The 15,251-nt window shown below is 38.3% G+C and overlaps 1 protein-coding gene across 1 annotated transcript; it reads right to left on the bottom strand.

The window, feature by feature from the left end:
* Positions 1-295: 295 nt before the first annotated feature.
* LOC139983622 (uncharacterized) lies at positions 296-8,530 on the bottom strand. The gene is made up of 5 exons (XM_071997292.1): positions 7,499-8,530; positions 6,863-7,037; positions 6,261-6,398; positions 2,902-3,034; positions 296-1,085 (listed from the first exon to the last, which is right to left on the bottom strand). Exons 1-5 carry the CDS (start codon positions 8,390-8,392, stop codon positions 974-976), a joined length of 1,452 nt encoding a protein of 483 aa, XP_071853393.1. The 5' UTR covers positions 8,393-8,530; the 3' UTR covers positions 296-973.
* Between the last annotated feature and the right edge of the window lie 6,721 nt (positions 8,531-15,251).

Genomic DNA, 15,251 nt, shown 5'->3' with positions numbered 1-15,251 from the left:
TTTCAAGTGCATGGTAAGCTTTGCGAGAAGAAGGTGTGTGTCAATTATTATATATCCATCTCTCCACTTCACAGCAACTTAGACGGGTATCACTCTTTTTGTCCCTTTGCCTTGAACAGTTTATCAGTAAATGTGTATCTCTCAGGCTTTTAGTAAATTCACATACATGAACCAAATTTCCTGCAGGCTGCAGCATTAGTAACTTATTAGGAACAATGCTTTTAGGGCAAAGATTTTCATAGTTCATATCTTTGTTCGAGACAAATACAATATAAAGCACAAGTTAAAAGAAAAATGTCGTGCGGCATTGCCCATATTTTATTATCAAAACAATGTTGACTTCTTGAAATTTGACTTTGACTTTTGACTTTGGAATTTATCATGTTGTTTGTACAACAGTATATATTTACATTATACTAGTATATAGTAATGCTTAAAACCATCGTCCGATCTAACTTAGCGGTTATTCCAACGACCTTTGATATTCCTTGAGGACTCAACCACGAACCATCAGACACCCCTCCCCTTCCCCCTACCCCTCAGAATGCATGCTCAGAATACATGAAACATATTTTTGACTGTGGACGTGATGTTGAAATGGACTTTACTGATCTCCATAGACAAATCTATGAAAACTGTTTACATTTCCCGAACACGTGGAAGACATGATGTGACCCACATGACAAGATATTTCATATAGATTGCGCCCAGGCTGCGTAGTTTGCAACCCGTCAGTCTAAAGTATATACCCACGGCCCAAGATATACCGATTCGGAATGATGTGAATTATGAAGGGATCAAATAATTCCCACAAGCCAAAAAAAAATTGCTTAAAAAGATGTTTAAATGCTCTGGAATGTAACTTCCTGCGGCAGTTTCGCCTACTCCTATGGGACTATGCGTTGACATATATAGTTTCACATTGTCTGCGTATCATCTCCGCTCCCTAAGTTAAGTCCATAGCGTTCAGGTTTCAGTTCTCAGAGCAGTACAAAGTCAAGCCACGCAGACCGAAGTAGAAGCCGTGATCCGTTTTACCGCCATGTTGCATCACTTTTCTACCACTTCGATCCACACACCAACATCTGAAAAAAATGGTAACAAAAGGGTGACTTTTCGAGAAAATAATGTTATCCCTATTTCAAAAAAAAAAACCATTTGTACATTGTACAAAGATATATATTTTACTCTGGAAAATAAAACTGTAGAACTGTAGATTCTCCGTTTTCTTTTTCAAGATGATGTGTCTAATGATGCATGTAAAGACCAAGTTAACATCTTATACAGTGACACCTCATTGAAGCAATCCCATTTTTAAGAGATTATATAAACGAGTCGGGGTCCGCTAGACCGAAGTTCCGTAGGTCGAAGGTCCGCTAGATCGAATAAATAGGGTCCGCTAGACTGCGGGTCCGCTAGATCGAAGGTCCGCTATCTAGATCGAGTATAGAGGGTCCGCTAGACCGAAGGTCCGCTAGACCGAAAGGTCCGCTAGAAAGGCTATGTGGGGTGCAAGTTACTGCTGCATAAAAACAGAGTGCGCCCCCATTACGTCAAAATCCATTTTTCGGCCATAACTCGAGAATGCAACATGCTAGTTTGATGGTGTTTTTTGCATGTCACGCAGCAGTAAATTCTGAGTCGGACTGTGCCAAGTGTACAGGCGCACAACATGGCCTTCGATGTAGCGGACCTTCGGTCTAGCGGACCTTCGATCTAGCGGACATTCAGTCTAGCGGACTCTATTTATTCGATCTAGCGGACCTTCGTTCTAGCGGGCCTTCGATCTAGCGAGCATCCCTCATATAAACCAAGAAACAGATATGCATATAGGTCTCCATCCCGTTTTGCGATGACATTAAACGTGTCTAAATTCCCCGCTTTTTTTATATTTTACTCTACAGTCTTGTCTCCACGTAACGAGCGGACTAAGGAATCATTATAGCTCACTCGACAAATTTAAAGTTTTCGTCACGAAGTGACAGAAAGCTGACATAGGTAATCAGCTCTTCTTTTAAGTTTTATGGCTGATCATAATTGAAGATGGCTTCCACAATGCTATATTTATTACAAGATCCGTCACAAGTTAGGACGACAGACACATGAGCTGTCAATATATAGTCAAGGGAAGCTAAGAAAATGTCCAAGTCAGCTTCATGCACATTTGTGCGTTGCCGACGAGACTGTACATCTGGTGTTAGGAAGTTAATGTTGTTCTGGAAAGGTTAATTTTTAGATCATGTTACAGACAACATTTTCTTAACTTGTTCTTTGAAAAGGAGTGTGAGAAACTGAGATCAACAACTGAGAAGGAAGCCTCACACTCTCCAACGAAGCTATAATTCACTTTAAAGGTTAATAGCAGCCTAGGGTAAACTTTAACATATTTAGCAGCATTTGTTGTGTGTAAGGACGTAGTCAATGCCAACCTTTATGTACGCGTTCGTTTCTTTTGATGTATATTTTGACTGTTATGGTTTGCTTATAGCATTAAAAGCTTAGTTTGTCTGTTCAATAATTATTGTTATTCAATTCAATTGTTATTCAATTCAATTAATGTTATTCAATAATTATTGTTATTAGTTCGAGAAGACCCCCTGCTCAAAATATCCTGACGGACCGAAGGCGACGTTACAATGGTATAATATGAAGGGGGAAAAGGTCAACACCACTCTCCCTATAGGTGGTTGAATTCGTTAGTCATATTTACCTTAATTAATCTCTATTGTCTTCTGCGTGAAGTGATATACACTTCCGAATTCCCATAACAAAGTTGCGAACTATTGTGGCACTTATTAGTTCCATCTCAAGTAATGAAATCAAGATTAAAACAATTTAAAATTCAGTGGCATTTACGTTTTTAATTCGCATGATTTTTTTTTATATTTTTATGCAACATACCTTTTCAAGTGACATTGTTTAGGTCCGTAAGTACCGTCTTCGTTACAACTTGGACTGAAACCCCAAGTTGTGGCCATCATCGCCTGAAGCCAACAGTTGTTGTGTAATTCAGGTATCTCGAACGTTACTGAGTCTGTTACAACGGAAAATTGAAAATTTGTATGAAAAACATGTAAGAGAGAGTAATAATCACACAAAGCAAAACTATTTCAGACAACAACAACAACAACAAGGCAGTTACAAATTAAGTTCTTAAACGAGGCTAACAAAACAAAAAACATGACCATCATTAAACCATTTTTGATGATATTGTGCCTTTTAACATTCATGACGCCTCTGTAAAAGTCGATACATAAACCTTGCATCCTGAACCAACAGAATCAACGAAGCTCCCCAGGCTCGCTCAAAATGAACACAGGACGCTGCCTATATCGGTCTGTCCAATCCATCGATATTTAATATGATCTGGAACTCTCACTCCAAAGTATGAAAACTTACCAACCATGGAGGGTCATGTGACGGTTTGGATGATAACATTGTCGATATTTACTCCCCCCCCCCCCCACTCATAGAAAGCTTGATCTGTATGGACCCCTGGCTACTATTCGAATACTGTCAGTGTCTTATCGATTCCTGCGTACGGCTGTCACCCGTACCATATCGTACGCGCTATTTTACGTGTAGAAACGGAACTGAGGCGCATAGTGTTGCTATAGAAGGAACGAATCCTGTCGTCTGCTTCTAGTGTGTATGTACATTTGTGTACAGTCCTGATAAAGCTGCGTGAGTTCCAGCTGCAGTTCGATTGCTTGAGGGGAAAAATGGCAACATTTTGGAAATGAGAAATGCGGTTAACGTTAGAAAAATGTACCACTTAGATAAAATTGCGTTGTTCACGTATAGCTATGAAATCATCACATTCAAGAAGTATTATAACAATTTAATGCTTCAAGGGAGCACGTAACATGATTCCATGTTACGAGCACGTAACATGATTACATAGTTGGTACGTTTTTTCTTATTTTTTTTTTTATTCTCGTGCGCGCGTCTCCTAATTGACATAGTCGTTCCCAGATTCATGTATACGCCGATGTTCGAACCAGAGACATGTTCATCTATGGTGGCTCTTGGTTCAATCTAGTCACACGAAACTTGACAAGTTGTCACTAAAGCAGTATAGTTTACAAGTTCGTTCGTATTAAGTATTGATGAAGATATTTTGAGAAATACTTTGGAAAGTTATCGTCATTAACCCAGTTTTTTTTTTCTCCCACGTCTTTGCTGGATATCATCTTCTGTATTTGATCAGATCGACTGATAACCTACAGAGCTGAGTAATTTGTGTATAGAGTTACCGTATAATGTTTATGTTATACTTGCATTCTTATACAGCTGCATGCAGTACATCCAACAGGTTTTGTTTGTCTTTGCTTACCCAGGTGGCATATAGCTAGATTGTTTATGACATCTTACCCAGGAGTTATAAACACATATTTCTTGACTATATAATAAATTATAAGGATATAATAATCATGTATTTTAGTTCACGTAACCTTCTCTGGCGAAAGTGTGTCACGGCGTTGGCGTAAAATAATACTTTTGTTTATTGGCTTTTTATGGAACGATAACTTGTAAGAAACCTTTGACAACCATGATGAACATTTTAACGCGGGTATACATCAAGAATAAATCTGCGTCTAGCCATATATGTAAATATATAAATATATATATAAATAAAAATTTATATATAAACACATATTTCTCGACTATATAATAAATTATAAGGATGTAATAATCATGCATTTTAGTTCACGTAACCTTCCCTGGCGAAAGTGTGTCACGGCGTTGGCTTGAAATAATACTTTTGTTTATTGGCTTTTTATGGAACGATAACTTGTAAGAAACCTTTGACCACCATGATGAATATTTTTAACGCGGGTACATCAAGAATAAATCTGCGTCTAGCCATATATGTAAATATATATATAAATATATATATATATATATATATATATATATATATATATATATATATATATATATATATATATATATATATATAAAATGAAAATCGTTATGAGTTGGAAAATCAAGAACAGTGAAAAAACTTTCAGCCTCCACCGGGATTCGAACCACGGGCCTCCCGCTATATATATATATATATATATATATATATATATATATATATATATATATATATATATATATATATATATAAATATATATATATATATATTTATATATATATATATATATTTATATATATATATATATATATATATATATATATATTTATTTATATATATATATATATATATATATATATATATATATATATATATATATATATATATTTATATATATATATATATATATATATATATATATATATATATATATATATATATATATATAAAGAACAGTTACAAAGTATAACCAGGAAGTTGTTATGGAACAACTCCCTGGTAAAACTCCGGGTGGAATTATTATACGGGTAGTGGAGTTATTTTGGGAAACACATAATTGTTCCTCACAGTCATAAGCCATTTCCTTTAAGGGGACAGCTACCCTCCAACCCCCCCCCCCCCACACCAACTCCCCACCACTTAAAGTTGCGGGCATCAGAAGGTTTCTGCTCCCTCGTTTTTCTGAGCAGACGGGATGCGATCCACTCATGATACAAAACGTGTACATATCGGGTGAAAATGCTAAATCGTGAGATAACAGAGTAAAAAATTCCGCTATACTGGACCTTGCATTGAACTAACACATGTCAGATAGGAAGTTGTCTCAAGTCCGGTCGGAATTCTCTCATCGCACTTTTCGGTGACTTCCCGTACGCCATTGACGGTATGCGTAGGCTAGACGAGAAGGGGACAGACAGGGTGTTACAAACCCGGGGCCGGACTCAGTATTAGGAACTCGGGATTATATCGGTTGGCCAAGAAAATATGGGATACGTGAAGACTGCAAACCGAACAATTTGGCGCGGTGGTGTATACATGATGCCGGCCCGTCATGGCTCTCGATCGCCATGCGTACTAAAAGGAAGTTTTCAAAAAGCATTATCATTTTTTTACTAATGCTAAAATTGTCATGGATGATGGTGACGGTGATGGTGACGGTGCCGATGACGATGACGAAGACGAATGACGGATGATGACGACGACGATGACGATGACAATGACGATGACGATGATGATGTTACACTATTTGGACAGATTTCTTGATCAGCCCATTACCACACCGTTTCCTTTAGCTACGTGATGGTCATAGTGATATATATATATATATATATATATATATATATATATATATATATGTATGTATATTAACAAATACAATAAACAAGAACTAACCATCCAATTCACTGAAGTACTTATTGTACTCATTATTTAAGCTGTGGCTGGTTTCTCGATCGTCCAGTGGAGAGAATGGAACTTTGTGCTCGTCCATTGGAACATCTAAAGCTGTCCAGCCATGTCCTTCCATTGACACTATCAAAGACATGAACAAAAGATCAGTCAAATGACAGCCAACAGCTTTAATATCAGAACTAATTGTATTTGTATGGTATTGACGTTTTGCGATTAGATGTTTTTTTCTGTATTTTTATTGCCATAATAATTGAAATGATGCATTGGTGTGGGACTATGGGCGGGACCTCAAAACTCGCCCAGTATATCGCTTCAGGTTATTTGTGTGCGAGATTAATATAGACAGATATAGATTATAAAGACACATTTTAAAAATGGAGGATAATTTTCAGAGTGATCAATGCAAAGTGACAGCATATGCAATTGTCATCAAAATGAAAATAAAATGTGGTATCCGCTTGTATATCTTAAATATAAAATGCAATGAAAAATGGCGACATTTGGTATGAAGCCACCTGATTGGATATAGGTATATGCACTTATATGCGCAGGAAAATGTAATGTAAATGGTAGAGCTGACGTACCTTCGGCATCTTGTGGAATATCTTCCAATCCTCGAATATCAACCAGTGGCCTATCATACGCATTGTAATCTTCCGACTGTTCAGGCGCGAGTGGCGGACCACGTGACAGGGAACCCGACGTTCGACGTTCTGTCGGCACATTTGGCCAATATCCCGAATTTGTATGTCTCGGTATCTAAGGGGGTAAAAGGCAAGTTTGATATTGACATCGAACAAGCAAATGTCCCATAAGCACAAGAAAAAATCCGAAATTAAACAATTTGTATCTAGTTTGCTTGCTTTTTTGCTGTAGTTTGTTTTCGTGCGTTTCGTTTTTGGAAGGATTGCAGTTATGCCAATACGGCTGATTTTAGGTTATTGGCGAGGATACGGATTGGGCCAGAGATGTATATATATATATATTTATATTATATATATATATATATAATTATATATATATATTTATATTATATATATATATATATATATATATATATATATATATATATATATATATATATATATATATATATATACATGTGTGTGGGCGGGTGTTTGTGTGTGTATATATATAGTCCGTCAAGTTAGAATGTCGTACTAGATAATCTAACCTAGCCAATAACAGTTATGTAGCCTATAGGCCCTTTAGAACTATACCTCATGTGGAAGTCCTTGTCTGTTTGACACTGAATTTGTCCCATCGGCTTCCATTCCTGAATAAATTCCACTCCGTGCGTTCTTGATATTTTCATAATTATGACGAGGATCTTGACGAGAGCTCATTGGAAGTCGATTTTTCTGAGGTGGTCTGTGCAACATGGAAGGTCCAGCATATCCATTGTACATTGCCTGTCCATTCTCGGGCGCTCTTAACTGTTCCTCGTTTGAAAGAGAACCAGGGCGTAGTCCATTATTGGATGTCAACGATGTCGGGTTACCAACTCCTCGATGTAACCTGTGGCTTAATGCATCATTACCCCGGGGGACAGTTGGTGGACGATCTCCGCCGGCAGGTGCCACTCCGGTTGTCTTCTTGTCCACGAAGTAATCGATATCCATTTCATCATTTCCCAATGGTGGATTTTCTTGGATGCTTACTTCACCAGAAATGGCGCTATCGTCAGAATTTACTTCGTCGGACGGATCAAGCGAACTCCCACCTTCATCATAACCCGTTTCATGGCTGAGGTCAGTGATACTTGGTCCGTCGTTATGTCGTTCATCTTCAAATCCCTCACTGACCTGGTGGTCACTAAATGCACTTGTCTGTTGGGATTGCCTCGAACCCTCGTTTTCTACGATTAGACTAGAAGGATCTGCCCTATTTGTTCTTACCAAGTCGCTCGTTTGAGGTAGTGCGTTGTGTTGTAATGAACTTGCAGGTTCGACATATGGTATCTGTATTGCTTCTTCTCTCTGCAGATATGGCTGTTGATCATGCTCGAGCTCAATTCTGTGGGCATCCTGGCCCAGTGCAAAAACGGGGAAATGCTGAACAACGATTAGAAAGATGAAAACGAGTTTATAACGAATATCACCAGATACTTCCATTCTGCTGAGAAGTGTACTACGAATGTTTATCAAGTGTGAAACGTTTGGCTGGAATTCAAAGTTCGTATACAAATTGAAGTGTGCCTACAAGCATTTGTACGCTTCGCACTGCTGTTTCAATATAAACTATAGCTAGCAAAACAAACTGTTCTACTTTGAATATGACGCGCTTTTCGAAATTATAGCGTCGGGTAGTCAAGGAGTTTGTATAGCCTAGCGCCTTCAGGGCTGTAAACCACTGATCTACACTAAACATATCTCTCATACATTAGGCGCCAAGATAGTGCGTCATTGACTAGAATATATCACAGTGTTTCACGCGCACGGTAAAATGAAAGCGCAGTCCCGTGAACGCGCGCACTTAGTAGTAAGTTGAGTCTCGTCTATCCGACATGCTCAGTGATTAACCTCCGCCACGTATCACGATCTTGCGCAAGGTTTATTGCTTCCTCGAAATTTGTAATATTAATGTCCTTGAATTGCGACTTTATTTTTCCAAGCAAGGTAGTCACGCGCGCACTTCCTTTCATAAAATGATTTATACTCGTAGAACAAGACGCATGATGGTATACGAGTATCCAACACCTCTGTTGAGGTAACTATGGAGATTGTTTGGTAATAATACGCGCGTGTCTGCCGAATGTGCGATAACTTCATATCAGAATAACATCAGATAATAGCACATTGACATGTCATTTTATGTAAAATGAACGCGCAGTCCCGTGAACGCGCGTGGCAAACCGTTACGAAAATTCTTTCGCACTTCCTTTCATAAAATAATTTATACTCGTAGATCAAGACGCTGGAGCAGAGTACGACATTGACAATTGTATACGAGTATCCAACACCTCTGCTGAGGTAACTATGGAGATTGTTTGGTGATAATACGCGCGTGTGTGTGAAGAATGTGCGATAACTTCATATCAGAATGATAATAGCACATTGCCTTAATCAGCTTTCACGTAACTCAATCGTCGAACAGCTTCACTGTACAGTGTTTCAAATTGCGCTCTAGCGTTGCTCTGTGTACTAACAGAACCGTATGTAGACATGCGCGCGATGCATATTCTCTATAATCAAACCCATACAGTTTGTGAAGCGACGTAAGATCTCTCTGATGGACTTTACTATTTTGCCATACATCGATAGTAATGATAGGCTATACCCAAAGTAATGGAGAGAAATTTTCAATTGAGGCGTCATTAAAATAGCCTGAAAACTTCTAAAAAACGTGAGATTGTTATAAGAAATGTTATGATATAGTAAGAAGCTAATTATGCCACATGCTGTTTGTCATCTCGCTTATAACCAACTTACATTTGAGAGCTCGGCGGTGATGGTAAGATGTAATAAGATGTCCAAATGATCATTTATCGGACAACAGATAATATTCGAAGCTATACAGGATAAATAAAGTCGATCCATAGCAGATCGAAACGATAACTTCAATGTCCTTGATTATCTAGAGATTCGCCAGGAGCGATGTCGGCGCCGAGCGGTTAGGTGACGGCGACCCCTATTTGAACTCTTCGTTTTTCTTTTAACGTAGCCAGGCTAGTATATTTGGGAACTGAGACTTTTAATATAGGCCTATAAAAATGTTTATTCCATATTTTTTCGCGTCATCTCCACATATTCAATCGTAAGGTCCCCGGTACGAGTCACTCCCAGATTAATGTATGTCGTCCAGTTACAGAGTTGTTAACAATTAACAATTCATAATCATGGACGTTAAATATGAATGTAAGAGACTGACTTCGGTCAGCTTGCGGCTTTGATAAGCCAATGAGGCTTCTTCGCGAGTTTCTGCTTGCAGGAGGATCTAAGATACATATTCCCGGGACCCCGTATTGCATCCAGCTGCCTGGCTGTAGCACCCTCTTGCACACCCCCCCCCCCCCACACACACACACGTGCGTCCCAATGACCCACTCCCATCAGGCCATGTCGATGTAACAAATATTGAAAATGATAGTTTTCCTGCCAAGGCCTATTACATTTTATAGGTGAAAGGTCACCTCGAAGCCATCGTACAATCATAAATTGTCCTAGTTTTAACGTAAGTACAATTACCCGGGTATACGTTCTGACATATTGGTGCATTAACTTTCTTTGACCCTATTGGCACTTTGCCAACATACTGTGTTGCGCTTTATACTGTATACAGTTAATTCTTGGAAAAGTGACGTTACAACGGTAAGTATATGTTTGTTCAATCTAAACGAACGTATATGGCAAGCCATGTGAGACAAACACCGCATAATATATATCAGCGTATTAATTGGAATTTATACGCGTATTAATTGGAATATATACGCGTACTTATTATTAGCCAATCATATGGCTTAAATATATCCGCGTATTAATTCGAATATATCCTCGTATTAATTCGAAAATATACACGTATTAAATAGAATACATATGGGGATTAAATCCAAAATATGCACGGATTAATTCGAATGCACACGAAAACACATTTCCGCCCTTGCTGTGTACATATATCAACGATAAATATTTTGGCGGGCTCGTGAGATCGCTTCAAAAAGCGAAACTATACGTATGTATACAACACATGTATATTTCAATTAATACGCGTATATATTCGAATTAATACGCGGATATATTATGCGGTGTTTGTCCCACATGGCTTGCCATAAACGTATAAACACACCGCACTCTAGCCACTGATCTGTTAGTGTACAGATCAGTGACTCTAGCCCACGCAATCTGCAACAATACAATGATGTCAAACAAAGTAAAGGGACTTTATATATATTGCAGGTAACTGAGAAGTATCAATACATACAATCGTGGTTCATTTGTGCCAAAGAGTTTTGTCAAACTTTTTGGTAGTGCTGCGTGTAGGTCAGTCCGGGAATCAGTGAGCAATATTATTGCATTTGTTCAACGGGTAACCACTATGTTATTAGTAGTATATGATATAATATAAAGGCGTAATTCAGTTTGACAAACGTTTCCATGAAATGCATGAGGCTATAGCTAACGCATCGTATAGCTAATGATCATATGTACGCAGGCGCGTAGCCAAGGGGGGAGGGGGGCGATGGGGGCAGCCGCCCCCCCCCCTTGAGCATATTTAAAAAAAAATTAAATGTTTTTATGATATCGCTAGTATTTTCAAAGGAGAAAATGCTAAGATGCAACTTACAAGGCCTTCAAAGTGCCATTTCCAGCGATCTGGGAGGCATTTTCAGCCAAAATTTTCTTGTATACGCTTCGCGCCAATTTATGGTGGCGCTATACGCTTAGATAGTTTGCCATGCCGAATCCACAGTCTCGCCCCTCCCTTGGCAAATCCCTGGCTACGCGCCTGTATATGTACGGTTACAGTCTCGGGGATAAGGAGATTGGGGTTGAGAATGCCGAATCAAGTTGTTCGCTTTTCTTGGGTCACTTGGGCGGAGGCAGGGGAAGTGAGGGAAGTGAGGGGGGGGGGGGGGTTGGGAGGTGTCGAATTTTGCAGCTCGTGAACTTTCCCTTGAATATTGTGTATGCAAGCAATAGGAGTCGGGGCAAAAATGATACCCCCACTATAATTAACCCCAAGAACAGGAAGGGGACAGGAAGAACTTGAAGGAGATAGACAAAGGAATTCCTCATTCTGACATAAACTACTAATTAGTTCATTACTCTGACATAAACTACTAACTAGTTAATTACTCTGACATAGACTATTTGTGTTGGAAAAAAAAGATTGGAGATTATGAGAAATATATGAAATTGTTACAATTAATACCCTTTTTTCACTATTTTATTAATTGCCCATCCCAACTAATGAATTCTGCAAAAAAAAAAAAAATGCTGTGCTATCTCACTAATAATGTAGGTCGCCTGTCTTTCATACTCCATTCTTCTCCCCCATACAATACATGATTCAACATATGCAAAATCAGTATCTTAATCTAATGAGTATATTCCCTTAAATTGGTATCATATTGTCTTTAGTAGTACCTGAAGGAAATGCCAGATTCACACCATGGTGGCTCATGAGGCACCATATGCTCCAGCCCACCCCCAACCACCCCACCCTCCCCCTGGCAGCCTTTTGCGTCCTTTTCTATGATTTTTCTCAACCTCACTGACTCCACTATGCCATAACGACATACATAACTAGCTTATCTATTTAAATCTTACTTCACATGGTGGCATAAAAGTCGAAAAATTTGCAACTTTCAACTTTGTTTTTCTCCAAGATATTTACCGTTAGAACCCAATAAACCTCGCCCATAACATGAATATTTAAACACTACGAACGTCATTGACCAATAGGCCTATGTAATACAACACCATGCTTTACTTGTGTACAGTCTATATGGCAGTTGTACCAGGAAGTTCCATACATCTCCCTGGTTGTACCAACGCAAAGTCTTGAATCTATTTTTAGCAACTGCTCATAACTAAATATGCATCTCTGATTGGTTGAATTCAAACTAGTGGGTTTGGCGGAACTGTATTTTGCGATTAATTTTAACAGTGGAATGTCGAGGACACTCTTCTCATTATCTGCAAATATCCTTAATTACTCGCCAATTAACGTTGTTGGCAGGAAAAAAACTTGGCTAATATCTTAGTTTGCTGTTTTGTGATTGATATATGTAAAAAAATCGATGGACATGTCAAAAAAGTAGAAAACGGCGACCAAACGCAAAATGCTGCTTTAAGTTTTGCTGGAAGAAAGGTGTACGGGATTTCAAATGTGTAAGCAAAATTCTTAATCCCCCCCGCGGACTGATTTGGGAAGGGGATATGACCCTTAGTGGAATGGGATAACAATAACAACAATAGTATTGGGTGAGGTCAGTATCTTTGTTATGAATATTCATATAAAGGCCTATTGCGTTCTTGTTTCCAGCCGACACAACTAATTAGCGCATGAAACTGTATGTTTATAATATGACAATTAACCATCCTAACTAGTACTACTATATAATTTCGCAATACGTTGCAAGAAGCTGCAGGAAGTATAGTAAAATGGGGGTTATCCCTATTGCTATGTCAGTGATCATGAATTGAAAGCGTGGCATGAAAAAAATAAGGTTCTAATGTGAGTCATTATATATTTAGGCGGGAAAGTAACAGGCTAAACAAAATGCAACAGCCTGCTAAAACATCAGCCGGAGCATACACCGCGTGATCAGTCACGCCGGTACAGGTTGGACTTTCGCTTCTCGGACTTATTGGCTATGATCAGCCCATATATATATATTTTTCCTTTCCTAAGGGACTCGTGTGGTCAAATACAGCATTGGCGATGATCACACAGTCACAGTCATGATGCAATAGGGCTGTGCTCGGTTGAGAGTCCGGCATGGTTAACTTTAATAAAGGCATTGGCGACTCGCCGCCCCAAACCGCGTGCCGCCCTCTGAAAATATATAGTTAACTTTCCGATGCTTGCAAGTGAAGTTTTCTTCTTGTCGCTACAAAATGCAGACAGTAATGAAAGTAGGCCTACCTGTTGCTCATGCAAATTATTTTAATGAAATAATTTCTTACGCAATTATTTTCTGTTAGTCTTAATAAATTATGTTTATAGTAAATGTGTAGATAAATATATTATATTATATGATAATAAATTATGTTTGATGGTATTTGTTGATGGTAAACAACATATATACAGAAATACCATAACATCAAATAAAGGGAGAAGAAAAGAAAGGAATTGAGAAATTAGGAAACGTCTAAGTAACATCTGGACTTCTTAAATTGCACTTCCTATTTAGCTTCAGCGACCACGATCCTCATGCACAAGGTTTATCACCGAGATTTTGATGAGCCGATTCGGAGATTACAAAAATAATATTTCTTCTTTATACACACTGAATGTCACCCAGTGAACGCGTACGCCTCCCAGACGGGTCAACAGTACTTCTCCCTAATCAGTATGTAGCCTACCGTACGTGTATGGCAAGCCATGTGGGACAAACACCGCATAATATATCCGCGTATTAATTCGAATATATACGCGTATTAATTCAAATATACATGTGTTGTAGGCTACATGTATAAAGTTTCGCTTTTTGAAGCGATCTCGCGAGCCCGCCAAAACATGTATCGTTGGTACATGTACCGTACACAGCAAGAGCGGAAATGGTTTTTTCGTGTATATTCTAATTAATCCGTGCATATATTGGATTTAATCCCCATATGTATTTTATTTAATACGTGTCATATATTCGAATTAATACGTGTATATATTCGAATTAATACGTGTATATATTCGAATTAATACGTGTATATATTCGAATTAATACGTGTATATATTCGAATTAATACGTGTATATATTCGAATTAATACGCGGATATATTTAAGCCATATGATTGGCTAATAATATATACGTGTATATATTCCAATTAATAACCGTATAAATTCCAATTAATACGCGGATATATTATGCAGTGTTTGTCCCACATGGCTTGCCATATACGTGCTACCCTCATACCATGACATATCCAATGCTTTTCTCAATATACAAATATTAAGCATTATTTACAGTTGGGCAGCTCCATTGAGGAATTTTTACGATTTACAGGTATTATCGCTGGATATTTTTCAAATAGCACCATAGAATTTGACAATAGAACGAATCTGCAATTGTTAAAGCCATTTGAAGCATGGAGGCGGTGGCGCCGAAGAATGTTCTAGTAGTACGCCAACGCCATTCCTTACGTCATTGATAATGTTTTGTTGTAAGACCCTTATTGGCTTCACAGAAATTTAACTGTGATTGGTTTATTCCGAGGGCGTAATGCAGGAGTGAAATTCTGACATGCGCATTCGAGAAGCCTTATTAATCACCAAAACAGAGACATTCATTCACCAATCCTATTACTGCAT

This window comes from Apostichopus japonicus, chromosome 16 (genome assembly GCF_037975245.1).
Source record: "Apostichopus japonicus isolate 1M-3 chromosome 16, ASM3797524v1, whole genome shotgun sequence".
Taxonomy (NCBI): Eukaryota; Metazoa; Echinodermata; class Holothuroidea; order Aspidochirotida; family Stichopodidae; genus Apostichopus; species Apostichopus japonicus.
Note: the sequence above shows the minus strand (reverse complement) of the source record. Positions and strands in the feature narration are given on the sequence as shown.

What these genes read in the sequence shown, in the direction of transcription:
- LOC139983622 (XM_071997292.1), bottom strand. Translation starts at nt 8,392, where the DNA reads ATGGAAGTATCTGGTGATATTCGTTATAAACTCGTTTTCATCTTTCTA. An exon ending in TATTCCACAAGATGCCGAAG is followed by an intron (nt 6,399 to 6,862) that starts GTACGTCAGCTC and finishes TGTCTTTGATAG; the next exon opens with TGTCAATGGAAGGACATGGC. An exon ending in GTACTTCAGTGAATTGGATG is followed by an intron (nt 3,035 to 6,260) that starts GTTAGTTCTTGT and finishes CCGTTGTAACAG; the next exon opens with ACTCAGTAACGTTCGAGATA.